Source organism: Antedon bifida, chromosome 2, assembly GCF_963402885.1.
Source record: "Antedon bifida chromosome 2, ecAntBifi1.1, whole genome shotgun sequence".
Lineage (NCBI taxonomy): Eukaryota > Metazoa > Echinodermata > Crinoidea > Comatulida > Antedonidae > Antedon > Antedon bifida.
In genome coordinates, this window is record NC_136227.1 from 14,864,966 (window position 1) to 14,878,929 (window position 13,964).

The following is a 13,964-nucleotide window of genomic DNA, read 5'->3' on the forward strand; positions in this document are numbered from 1 at the left end:
ACATTAATGAGTCTAGTCTAGTGGGTAGATAAAGAGGCTACAAAAACATAGAGATTTAAAATGGTGTATGTCAGTTGTTTGTTGCCTTCCATATCTATATGATCCATCAGATGCTATCTATTGTACAATGAGTCTAGTCTAGTGGGTAGATAAAGAGGCTACAAAAACATAGAGGTTAAAATGGTCTATGTCAGTTGTTTGTTGCCTTCCATATCTACATGATGCATCAGATGCTATCTATTGTACATTAATGAGTCTAGTCTAGTGGGTAGATAAAGAGGCTACAAAAACATAGAGATTTAAAATGGTCTATGTCAGTTGTTTGTTGCCTTCCATATCTACATGATGCAAAGACTCGACCCACTAAGAAGGCAAAAACCAACACACCTGCCAAGAGGAGACCTAAGAAAACTGGGGCAACGGAACTGGCAGAACTTACGGCGATTGTTAAAAACCTTTCTGCCGAGGTTCAACAATTGAAGGGTAACCCATCGTCGACAGTTGATATTACTAACATCATCGAACGAAATATGTCCGAACTGATCCTCCCGCTGAATGAGACCTCACGACGGGCATCCCCCAGGAAATTGATACAATTAGCGATAGTACCCCGCCATAATGTAAACATATCCCTATCTGGCCAAAGGAAATTTCCAATCCTTTCCACTATTCCGGTGGGGTCAAGGCTGTAGCTCTTTCCGAAACCCTAAAGAATAAAATTCAGGCCCATAGGTTTGTCGACATGTGTGATCTTCGCCCCCGTGACCCACCAATGACGTTCAATATACAATACAATGGGGGTCTTAAACTGGTCCCTAAATTGAAAAGACGGGGGTTAGATGAACAGGAGTGGTTCACGGCTTTCTTTGACTTTGCAACCATACCTATCCGCCCACCCTCAAGATCTGCAAGAATTATTTACTTATCTGAAATTCATTCAAAGCCTCAAAAAACAATATCCGACTTCATGGCAACTGTACGACCGTCACTTCTGCATTGCTAGAGAACACACAAAGTGCTCTTGCACAACTTAGCACACGGTGAACAATCACAACAACCACAAACCAACATTACATTTCGGTCTACATTTCAGGCAAAAATACCCATCGGGTTCTGCAGGGTATTCCACGATCCAGGATGATTCTGCTCAAACGACAGTTGTGCATTCAAACACACTTGTTTTCGTTGCGGGGGGAGCCACAAGTTTATAATATAAATGATATAAATTCAGTAAAGCACAATTGTTGTTAAAATCATAATCATTTGAAATAACTATAATATTACTTTTCCATAGAAATAATACTGAATGTTACAGTTTACATAATTAAACAATCAAAAGACAAGGATACACTGAGGCGTGTATAAAGACAAGGATACACTGAGGCGTGTATAAAGACAAGGATACACTGAGGCGTGTATAAAGACAAGGATACACTGAGGCGTGTATAAAGACAAGGATACACTGAGGCGTGTATAAAGACAAGGATACACTGAGGCGTGTATAAAGACAAGGATACACTGAGGCGTGTATAAAGACAAGGATACACTGAGGCGTGTATAAAGACAAGGATACACTGAGGCGTGTATAATGACAAGGATACACTGAGGCGTGTATCAAGACAAGGATACACTGAGGCGTGTATAAAGACAAGGATACACGAAGACGTGTATAATTGCAAATAAAATAAATTGTGTGCATAGTTTTTATAATAGAAATATAATGAGTAAAGTTATTTCTTGAATAAAACAAAATGGTGTTGTTATTATGCTAATCAACAACATAAAACATCTTACCAGTAGTTCTTTGAACTTTTGATAAAGAATTTTCTGAAGAGGTTTTTCTTTTCTTTGGTTGGTCAGTGTCAGTGTCAGATTTTGAGGTAGAAGCTAAATACAAATGATAAAACACCATTAAGCAAAGGTATTTTTTACATGTAACATAAGAACTAGAGATAAAGGTTAAAATGCATCAACTGAAAATTTGAGGTTTGGAATATCATTAGTTAAAGAACAAAAATAAGAATGTTTGAATTTTTTTTTTATGTCTTATGGATTATGGATTATTAGGCCTATACCTTGTTCATCTTTTATTTCTCCAAACAGTTTACGGTAACGTTTCACGTCCATTGCTTTGCTGCTACATGGCAACACATCTTGGTCAAATTTGCGAACAACCTGCATATGAGTATGTTCACTATTTGAACATGCACAATGGATGTACATCTTTACTTCAACACCACGTGCACCATTCTGACTTAAAACTTGCAATTCTTTTTCAAGGAAATTAAGGACCTAGAAAAAATAAAAAAATATTAAAAATAATCTCAATAAAATGACTTTACTACGTTTAAAATGATTTAAAGAGAAAAATAATAATACTTATATCTTGTCTTATCTTATATCTTATATTACATATTTACACAGACATTAATAATCATTCAAAAACAACCCAGGAGCTTATAAATTTACACTGACAAAACAAGCAAAATTATACTATTAACATTAGTTTATTTGGTACTTATAGCTTACCTTCTTACAGATGCTAGGTTGTGGATCATCAGGAGAGCTGCTTCCTGATTCTGTTTTCATGATTGTCGTTCTGACAATTGTTGTCTGCAATATAAAAAACAAATCAATTCCAAAGTGATTACTACTGATATCATTCCAGAAATGGCAATAAACCAAGTAAATTTAAAGTTACTGACAGTGTATATTTTAATATCGGTTATATCCAGAAGTGGTGACCAACAAAAACAAAGAAATGGTTTAATAAACATATAATAAACAACATAAGAACAATCCCCCAATATAATACTTGTGATTTTACTGGCATTCAAGGCATGATTGCATTTATCAAGTTTACCTGGAACAAACGGCAATTGTTGATGGTAGCTACATTTAGAATGACAAGATGATGGCCATCAATGTTCAGTTCTACATGCTCGTAAGATAATGTAGGCTCAACATCTTCCATTTGAAATTCCTCGATAAATTTAGTCGCAACACGTTGAAAGAGATCATCTGGAAGGTAGCCATCAAAGTCATGAAAGAGAGAAACAGCACGTTTCTCTTCATATTTAACAGCCTCTGTATCATCACGTTGGGGCTTTAGGCGTGAAAGAACATAGAACGTTCGTCCAACATTCTATAGAAAAAAAAATAGAACATGAGTAGTAGATGGAATATATTAAAAAATAATTGAATTAAATATTTAAAATAAAATGTAAATACCTCTTTACTCATTTTTTCACACATTAACCCAAAGGTTTGCATTAGAGACACAAAGAAGTCAATCATCTCATCTGACTCATCCTTCCAAATATGCCGCAACAGTTTTTCATCTAGTTTACCCTTGTTTAAATTTCTCCAAAGCTGTTTCAGAGATGACTAAAAAAAAGAAAAGCACAAAAGTGTAATTTGTCAATGCAACAAAATAATTACTATTCTTCTGGTCACTAAAACCTCTCCAAAATTAGAAAACAAAAATATATTAGATAAGTGTATTACCATATACTTCAAGCCTAAAATTCAGCTCCAATTCACTACCACTTGAAGGTAGAAAAGAAGCATGGTCACCTAAAAATTCAGGTATATGTTTATTGTGTAATTGTAATGAAAAGGAAACTGTATATCATTTCGTATTTTAATGCAAACGACTTGAGTACGTAAGACAACCAATACTCATGAACCTTAAAGATGAACTAAACAATAATAATCAATCAATGTTCTGGGAATTGTTTTCTACTAGCTCTCTAGATCTTAAATACCACTTATTCCTTGATGATCTTAAAATCCATAATGAATTCAAAATTACACCAATTCAATTAACCCATGATAAATTTGATTTAGCAAGTAATATTTTTTAAAATATTTCTGACAATGGCAAAACACACGAATGCTTTATATATAATGCAATTCCTTCTCAAATTTAATTTTTAGGCCATAAGCAGTAGCTGAAAAAAGGCCTAGAAAATGAATTTCGTTCCGACGTTCAGGGTCTACATTTTGAAAGTTAATATTGTGAAATAAATATGTTATCCACACTATATCAAAAGTTCTCCACAAAATATCCAGTTAATTTCGAGCAATATAGCCCTGCAATTATAGCCTTTTTTTAGGTCTGGACCAATTTTTATGTAGTAATAACTTTTCAACATGGGCCTAAGCACTATTACGAAAAGTTTTGTATGGTTTTCTTGCAAATATTAATCATCTGTTTATAATTGTCGGTTTGACTGCCGTTATTAGACATTTAGCATTATTAGCCTAGAGTAGTATGTTGCTACCCCTCAGTCCTAACCTAGCAAGGAAGTATATTGAAAGTCAGTAGCCTACTACACTCTAGCTAAGCTAGAGCCTAGATAGGACATTGGCGCTAGGCTAGCTATCTATTGTTTGGCCTCTTATTTTCTCTAAACTGTGTTTCTAACAAACCATAATCATACACCATGTTGAGCAGGAAACAATTTTCAAACAAGCATATCTTTTTCTTTCACTAAAAATGTCCGTTTACAACGTTTGTAAGTAGCAAAATTAACCAAAATTCCTCGACTCGCGAAGGATACAATTGTGTTGATTTTTTACACACTTAAACTGCTGCACTCCGTGCGTTTTAGGGGTTTCCCCAATCTGTAATCATACTATGATTGGTGAAGTACAATCACGTGGTACAGATTTTTGGATGTTGCGGATAAATTTTGAACGTTTCCTTTGCGGAACCAACATCACTCACGCCGATACATCGCGATGTATATCAAAATACAGTGCCAAAATCAATCAATGATTTCTCAAAATTGACACACATGATTGTGAAGAAATATGTTGTTAAAAAATATTATATAAAATTAACATTGTAAATATGTTAAGAAATTCTAGACCCCTAACACTGGAATGAGATAGAGCAATACGATTTACTGCTTATGGCCTATATTTGTCTTAGTTTTTAATCTTTCTCAGTTTACTTCAACCATTTGCGTTTTTCTATATAAGGTTTATAGTTGAAGATCTCAACTTTTTGAGCGGTTTATCATGTAAATATTTTGTAATTTGTTTTTTCTGTCTAATTTTTTGTTTATTATATATACTTGTTGCACATCTCATTCAGACTGTGCCTTGGATATAAAAGAGATACAATCAAGTTCAGTTCAGATTCAAGATACGGATGAGAAGATAAGCAGAACAAGATAGACCAGGTGGTGATTATGTCAAATGTCACAATTGCAACTAGTAGGTATTCTAGCGATTGGTGGAAAGAAAGATTCGTTTGTAAAACAGAAACCATAGTACGAAGAATTACTAATTTGTTGATATCTTCTCCCGAAATAAACAATTATACGATTTATTTATTTATTTTTTGTTGTTGCACATCTCTTGAGAAACAATAAAGCTATTATCATTATTATTAACTACGACTAAGCTCTATTAAAGGGATCCCACTTTGTTGGGTCCACATTATGTGGTGTCCTCTTTAATAGGGGTTCTACAACTAACCTCTATTAAAGGGTCACACTTTGTTGGGTCCACATTATGTGGTGTCCTCTTTAATAGGGGTTCTACAACTAACCTCTATTAAAGGGATCACACTTTGTTGGGTCCACATTATGTGGTGTCCTCTTTAATAGGGGTTCTACAACTAACCTCTATTAAAGGGATCACACTTTGTTGGGTCCACATTATGTGGTGTCCTCTTTAATAGGGGTTCTACAACTAAGCTCTATTAAAGGGATCCCACTTTGTTGGGTCCACATTATGTGGTGTCCTCTTTAATAGGGGTTCTACAACTAAGCTCTATTAAAGGGTCACACTTTGTTGGGTCCACATTATGTGATGTCCTCTTTAATAGGGTTTCTACAACTAAGCTCTATTAAAGGGATCACACTTTGTTGGGTCCACATTATGTGGTGTCCTCTTTAATAGGGGTTCTACAACTAAGCTGGTTGTAAGACGTGTCTCGATTACTCTCTCTCGTGAACTGGTTTTTCGCCAGTGTTTTTCAACTTAAATCGACACCGATCCAGAATAATTGAACAACATATGGAACAGTAAGATCTGGATCTACGCTCAGCCTGTATTTTAACTATTTTATCTGAAATTTTTAATCGTTTTTATCCAGTTTTAATCCTCGTAAGACCATACTACGACGAGGGCGAGTCGGACCCAGGCAACGATCAAAGGAGAGGTGCCCGGTCTGGGCGGTGATTTCATCCTAAGCCTAGCTCGACTTTTTGCTGTTTTTAAGCCTAAGTGCAATATTGATCACCTCGATCTAAGTATCAACGACATCATAAATACTTTTTAAAGAAGTTTTATATGGATATGTACAGTTTTTTGATGTATTTTGGTGTTTTTTTATTCCGTTTTTATCCTGTTTACATTTGATTTGCTTCGTTGCGCTTGGCGGGAAGTTTTAATCAGCTGACCAACACTTGTTTACCTGTTTGATTGACTTTGCTAAGCTCCTGGACGACATTCAACCACTGATAAGGTAATTAAATCACTCTTAATAATGGCAGCGATTACTACAAATGTTCTTATTATTTTATGCCTTCTAGTGAGAATTAACTTTACCTGCCGCCCAACGTTAAACTCAGACATTTTTTCTACGTTAAACTCCAGCATATATGATAGCTGGGCAATTCAACCGAAGATACATACGGATAACCTGAATATAATGTCTCCCTTATGGACATTGTACGGATCTTCTAAACCGTATCCAGTTTGCCGCTTAAACTTAAAAAACCCAAGTTTCCTGATGGTACTTATTATTATCGCTGGAGACGTTTCTCCGAACCCAGGACCAATCAGAAACCCATGTTCAATTTGTAAAAAACCGATTGCGAAAACGCACAGGGCAATGAAATGCACTGAATGTAAATGTAACTACCATATCAAGTGCGGAAGAATAAATAAAATTGTATATGATAAGCAACGGAACTCGAAAGATAATTGGTTATGTCAAGAATGCCTCTTCAATCAGCTTCCGAATGATGAATGCATCAGTGACATTAATATTCATGACGAATTTATTGCCGACACAAATAATGTGAATGAAACCCAACAAGATGGACATACATGTACAGAAGACATTTACGAGCATTTAAGCGAGGAATTCAACGTGTTTAACAAAGGCCTACATTTTATTCACCTTAATGCGCGGTCATTAGTTAATAAAATGTCTGAACTAAGGCACATCGCATCGAAGACCAAAGCTACTGTTATATCCATCAGCGAGTCGTGGCTGGACGAATCCATCACCGATAACGAGATCAAAATTGATGGATATACAGCGCTCAGGAAGGACAGAAACCGGTCTGGTGGTGGAGTTTGTATCTACGTAAAAAATGAACGCGCCTTCACACGTAGAAATGATCTGGATATCGACGATTTTGAAGCAATATGGATAAATATATATCTGCCTCGTTCAAAGGAAATTGTGATTGGTACATGCTATCGCCCACCAAAACAGAATGTAACTTTATTTCAGAACAACTTTGAAGAAACTGTATCAAAAATCAAAGAGAGTAGTGAAATTTATATTCTTGGTGACTTTAACATATGTACTTTAAATATTAATCCAGTATCGCAAAGATATAATGATTGCCTTATAAGAAATGGTTTTAGTAATGTTATTAAGGATATAACTAGAATAGGAAAAGAAAAAAGCTCATGTTTGGACCACATTGTTACTAATGTACAAAATAATGTGAAGCAATCTGGAGTAATTAACATTGGCCTTAGTGACCATTTTCTTATTTATTGCACTAGAAAAATACCTAAGTCTCATGTTCATAAAAATGAACACAACTCCGCAAAATTACGATCTTTAAAAAACTATAATGTAAATAACTATCTTGAAACACTTAACGATATCGATTGGTCTGTTGTCACTAATAATGTCGATGTAAATATCGCGTGGTTAACTCTTAAAGATATCATCATTAAGGTGATCGACTCAATAGCGCCAATAAAAAAAGTTAGACTTAAACAAAACATAGCACCCTGGTTTACCTCCGAAATTGCCGATGAAATCAAAGTAAGAGACACACTTTTAAAACAATTCAAGAAAGATAAATCTAATCTAGATATATACAAATATTATTGTGCCTCTAGGAACAAAGCTCAGCGGCTGATCAAAAAAGCTAAATCTAATTATTTTCTCAATAAGATTGATGAAAATAAAGACAACCCTAAAAAATTATGGAAAACCCTCAAACAGCTCGGATACGAGAAGAAATGTAAAACAAACACTAAAATCGTTCTCGATGACAATGGTAAACAAACTTTCTGTCCAAAAGGCGTTGCCTCTCGTTTTAATGAGTTTTTCACGAATGTTGCGTCAACACTCGTCAAAAAACTCCCAAAATGCATAGGTCTTTTCACCATGTCCACTAACGATCTTCTTAAATACTACGTTAAATTAAAAGGAAAAATGTTTAAGCTAGAGCCTGTTACCATAGAATTTGTTAAAACTCAACTCGAAAGCCTAAATGTAAACAAAAGCGTCGGTCTAGATAATATTCCCTCAAGATTCTTACGTGACGGTGCGATAATCTTGGCTGAACCGATAGCTCATATCATTAACCTTTCGTTTAAAACTAATTGTTTTCCTCATGATCTTAAAATTGCTAAAGTTACCCCTCTATTTAAGAAAAATACTAGAACAAATGTTGAGAATTATCGGCCGATTAGTATTCTGCCTACGGTATCTAAGATTCTTGAAAAATCTGTAGCTATACAAGTTGAAAGGTATCTTTCCAAAAATAATATACTTTATGCCTATCAATCCGGTTTTCGGCAGGCCCATTCAACTGAAAGCAACCTCATAAATCTCATCGACGGTTTAAAAAACAATAAGTCCAAAGGCCTTCTTACTGGAATGGTTCTAATTGACTTACAAAAAGCTTTCGATACCGTCGATCATGTGATTTTAATTAACAAGCTAAAATGCATGGGTTTTAAGTGTACTGACTGGTTTCAATCTTATCTCGCTAACCGCACACAAGTTGTCAGTGTGAATGGTACCTGCTCTGAACCTCTTATAGTTACTCATGGTGTACCGCAAGGTAGCATCTTGGGCCCTATTCTTTTTCTATGTTATTTAAATGATATTGCTTCTTGTATTGATTCTGATGTTCAATTATTGCTTTATGCTGATGATTCTACGATTCTGTATTCTCATCACGATGCCACCAAAATCGCTCATAAATTAAGTACTGTCCTAGCTAAGTGCCAGGACTGGTTAACTGAAAACAAATTATCTTTACATGTTGGCAAAACCGAAAGTATTATCTTTGGTAGCAGAGCGAAGCTTAACAAAGTAAAAGAGTTTTCTGTAGAATTAATGGGCCGTAGAATCAAAAGTACTAAGCAAGTTAAATATTTAGGTATTGATTTAGACCAATATGTATCATGTGATATCATTGCAACTAGTGTTATCAGTAAAGTTAAGTCAAGGTTGAAGTTTTTACATAGGCAAAGTTCGTGCTTGAATAAAAAATGTCGTAAACTATTAAGCACTGCTTTAATACAATGTACATTTGACTATTCTGCCTCGGCATGGTACGGCGGTGTCAATAAGAATCTTAAACATAAATTACAAACTGCCCAAAACAAGATGGCACGTTTCATTTTAAATGTTGGTCCGAGGTCTCACATAGGTGCCAAAGAGCTTTCCGATCTTGGGTTTCTTAATGTCAGCCTCAGAAATAAGTTTTTAAGATTAAATTATGTTCACAAAATTCGTTATAACTTTAATACGCCTTCTTTCCTTAAGGATAACTTTTTGTTAATTTCTGATCATCACAACCATTTCACCAGGGGTACAACATTTAATTTTGTCACTCCTAAGGCTACTGGCGTTAATGATACGACTTTTTATTTCTTAGGTATCCGTGACTGGAACAGGCTCCCCAATTCACTCAAATCAATACAAAATAATGCAACCTTCAAAATAAAACTTAAAGAATATTTTAATAATGAACAGCTTGGTATTTCAGTTTAATTAAGCTATTTTTAATATTGTTTTTTTGATGTTTTCTTGTCTTGTATGTATTTTCTTGTTTTTTCATTTTTACTGAGTCATACTTAACGATAATTGTACTAGGCCCAACCACTCACTTTTCAGTCATTACGGATTGGACCCCATTGGAAATAAGTTTACTTTTTTGTCGACTTAATGGGTTATCCAGGTATTCTTTTTATACATTGTATATTTTAACTTTTATGTATGAATATCAAATAAAATCAATCAATCAAGCTCTATTAAAGGGATCACACTTTGTTGGGTCCACATTATGTGGTGTCCTCTTTAATAGGGGTTCTACAACTAACCTCTATTAAAGGGATCACACTTTGTTGGGTCCACATTATGTGGTGTCCTCTTTAATAGGGTTTCTACAACTAAGCTCTATTAAAGGGATCACACTTTGTTGGGTCCACATTATGTGATGTCCTCTTTAATAGGGTTTCTACAACTAAGCTCTATTAAAGGGATCACACTTTGTTGGGTCCACATTATGTGGTGTCCTCTTTAATAGGGGTTCTACAACTAACCTCTATTAAAGGGATCACACTTTGTTGGGTCCACATTATGTGGTGTCCTCTTTAATAGGGTTTCTACAACTAAGCTCTATTAAAGGGATCACACTTTGTTGGGTCCACATTATGTGATGTCCTCTTTAATAGGGTTTCTACAACTAAGCTCTATTAAAGGGATCACACTTTGTTGGGTCCACATTATGTGGTGTCCTCTTTAATAGGGGTTCTACTGTAATGCACAAGCATATTTGCTTTTATGTATTAGAATATACAGTAGTAAAATTAAACAAGGTGTAAATTTGAATAAATTTGATTCTATTTTAAAATTCATTAACTTCCATTATGGTGACAGTATATATATTAGGCTCCAGGACAAAAAGTTCTCTTTGTGGTAGACATTACATTTTGAAGCTAAATTCATCACATAAAAACATTATCACAATGTTTATGTCAGATTATTCACAAAAGTATAGTGCGTAATATTACTAACCTGAAGCTTGGGATCAATAACTGTGATGATTTTTTTAAACTTGTCAACTACTCCCATCAAATCTATAACAATTTTTTCTTTGAGGATCTTGTCATCTGGGTAGAACAGAATCTCGCCGATGTCATGTAAGTACTCCAGAAGCACTTTGTTATTGGTTATCTTACAACGAACAAGTAAATCATTTATCTAGAAGGCAAATAAACATCACAATTAAATAAAATTAAATTCTAAAAGTTGAGAGTTCAACCAACATTGTAATTTGTGCTACTGTGTTTGTTAAACAGCATATTGGAAATAATACTAAAAGTTACTAGAAGGACATCTTTTTTCATAGTCATGAAAGGGTTAGAATTGAAATTTGCAACATATTAAATCATTTTGTATTTCTGAACAATGTTACAATGGCATTTTGGTATGTTGTCTACCAAGTCTATCATAAGTTGGTTAGATAATTTTAAATAATTTGAAATTTTAAATTATTTTATTAATGTTTAAATATGATTATAATTGTTATATAGTTCTTATATATATATATATATAATTATGGAGGGTACTTTGGATAACTTTACGTTATCCAAATTCCTTCACTTGCACTGATGAAGGGCTAGTGTTGCCCGAAAGCTCTGCTAATTTTTCTGGCTGTTTACTTTATCGTTTTGATTTAGCTTTTCGCTTTTTATTTTTGTATCTCCATTGAGATCCAGCCACTGATACCCACAGCATTGTCATTTTTTTCAGTAATTTGCCTTTGGATTTATACATATATATATATATATAATAATTGCCATTTGATTGGCAAAGTAAGAATCATCATCTGGACTATATATATATATTTATATATATATATAAATCCAAAGGCAAATTACTGAAAAAAATGACAATGCTGTGGGTATCAGTGTATATAAATGTATATTTCATCCTGTAATTGGTGTTTACACTGTTGGATGTACAATAAATAAAATGTTTAAAAAAAAAAAATAAAAATAAAAAAAAAAATAAAATTACACCGTTCTCTTACCGATGACATTCGTCATTATTGTTTTCAAACAATTTTTACCTACACTAAACTGTAAAGATATATAATTGAGATCAATCTGAAAGAAAGAAAAATATATTTCTAACCTCAGACGTTGGTAGATACAGTTTGTCTTTTCTTAGCTGTTGTATTTCTTGCATTACTTGCAGCCATTTGATTGGAAAAGTAAGAATCATCATCTGGACTAATTCTTGTAGTTGGAGGATGATTTTAGAAGCACCGCTCTTTTCAAATGAGACACTGTTTTCTATTGTAAATACCTCTCCTTGATACACCATGTCCTCAAATGGTTTTCCTTCCAGGGCTTTCCAAAGTATATTCTCTATTTCCTTTACCTAAAATATCAAATTGGAATTATACCTGGGGAAGATTTAGAGTGTGCCTAGCCAACCCCAACCCCTTTTGTAAAGTGCAAAAAGTGTTTCATTTAAGTTATGTTACGCATTTACTTACCCAGTGTACATTGTATAATTATACCAATATAAGAAAACAAATTCAAAATGTGTGCTAAATCATAGATATTTGTATACCCTTTTATTTGTTTTATTATATCCAAATGAAAGATAAAATTAAGTTAAGTTAATCAGTTAATCATAAGCCAGCACAGTACAGTAGTATGCTCATGACATGACGTCATCATACATGATTGCCAATGTTTCATTTCATTTAATTAATTTATTTGACCAACAAAACATAATATACAATGTACAAAGATGAATTGGTCAGGGACTGCTAAAGTAATACGATTACTGTAACTACAAGAGCCAGCAGTCCCAGATGTTAGAGATGAAACTACATATTGTTTCCAATGAATTAATGACAATATACAATTTTATACTGTTTAAAAGAAAATGTGATGACATATGTACCCTTTGTTGTCTTTCTTGTTCAGTTTTACCAAGGCTCTCATAATGTGTACCAATCAGCATTATCTTGTTATGTTGTCCTTTTCTTACATTTACAAAAACTGAACGAATCCAAAACAGAATGAAGTCAAGATTTGTCATTCGATGTTCATACATTTTTTCCTAAATAAAAAAAAAATTAACAAAATTTACATTTTAAATTCTAAAAAGTTCTAGTTTAAAAATTTGTGGCAAATTATCTATTATTATTAGCAGCACAAATTTATATAGAAAAACAACACTATCATGGAAGTGGAAATAACAACAATCATATATCAGGCATCTGCTATTAACAACACTATCATGGAAGTGGAATTAACAACAATCATATATCAGGCACCTGCTATTAACAACACTATCATGAAAGTGGAATTAACAACAATCATATATCAGGCATCTGCTATTAACAACACTATCATGGAAGTGGAATTAACAACAATCATATATCAGACATCTGCTATTAACAACACTATCATGGAAGTGGAAATAACAACAATCATATATCAGGCATCTGCTATTAACAACACTATCATGGAAGTGGAAATAACAACAATCATATATCAGGCATCTGCTATTTGCACAGTTTGTGTTTAGGTAAAAAATAACATGAAGGAAACATTTTATTTATGTACAATTACATAAACATTTAAAATTTGTAAAATGTACTTACAGTTGTTGGATCCAGAACTTTAGCTGGGGCATTAAGACCTTCATTCAGGTTGAATACCACACATACAACAGCATAAGATACCATGAATATCTAGTAAACATAATCATAATAGTCAATATTACAAACTGTTTATACACATGTGTCAGATACTGGCACAACTGATTATTTGATACTTTTGTTTTCCTCACAAAGTGCATGTTCACCTTGGAAACATTTACAATCTTAATTATTGGTTTAATAAATAATGAATGTTTTATTCCATTCTTCCTCTCTCTCTCTCTCCCTCTTTGTTATCCATCTAGGCTAATATTACATTATGGTAGACAT

At 33.7% G+C, this 13,964-nt stretch overlaps 1 protein-coding gene across 1 annotated transcript; it reads right to left on the reverse strand.

Annotated features, from left to right (window-relative positions):
* Nucleotides 1-1,768: 1,768 nt before the first annotated feature.
* LOC144835471 (uncharacterized) lies at nucleotides 1,769-13,721 on the reverse strand. Its single transcript, XM_078690555.1, has 9 exons — nucleotides 13,638-13,721; nucleotides 12,932-13,090; nucleotides 12,149-12,397; nucleotides 11,027-11,212; nucleotides 3,232-3,387; nucleotides 2,864-3,145; nucleotides 2,530-2,613; nucleotides 2,076-2,292; nucleotides 1,769-1,887 (listed from the first exon to the last, which is right to left on the reverse strand). The coding sequence occupies exons 1-9, from the start codon at nucleotides 13,719-13,721 to the stop codon at nucleotides 1,769-1,771; spliced, it is 1,536 nt and encodes a 511-aa protein (XP_078546681.1).
* Nucleotides 13,722-13,964: the final 243 nt, after the last annotated feature.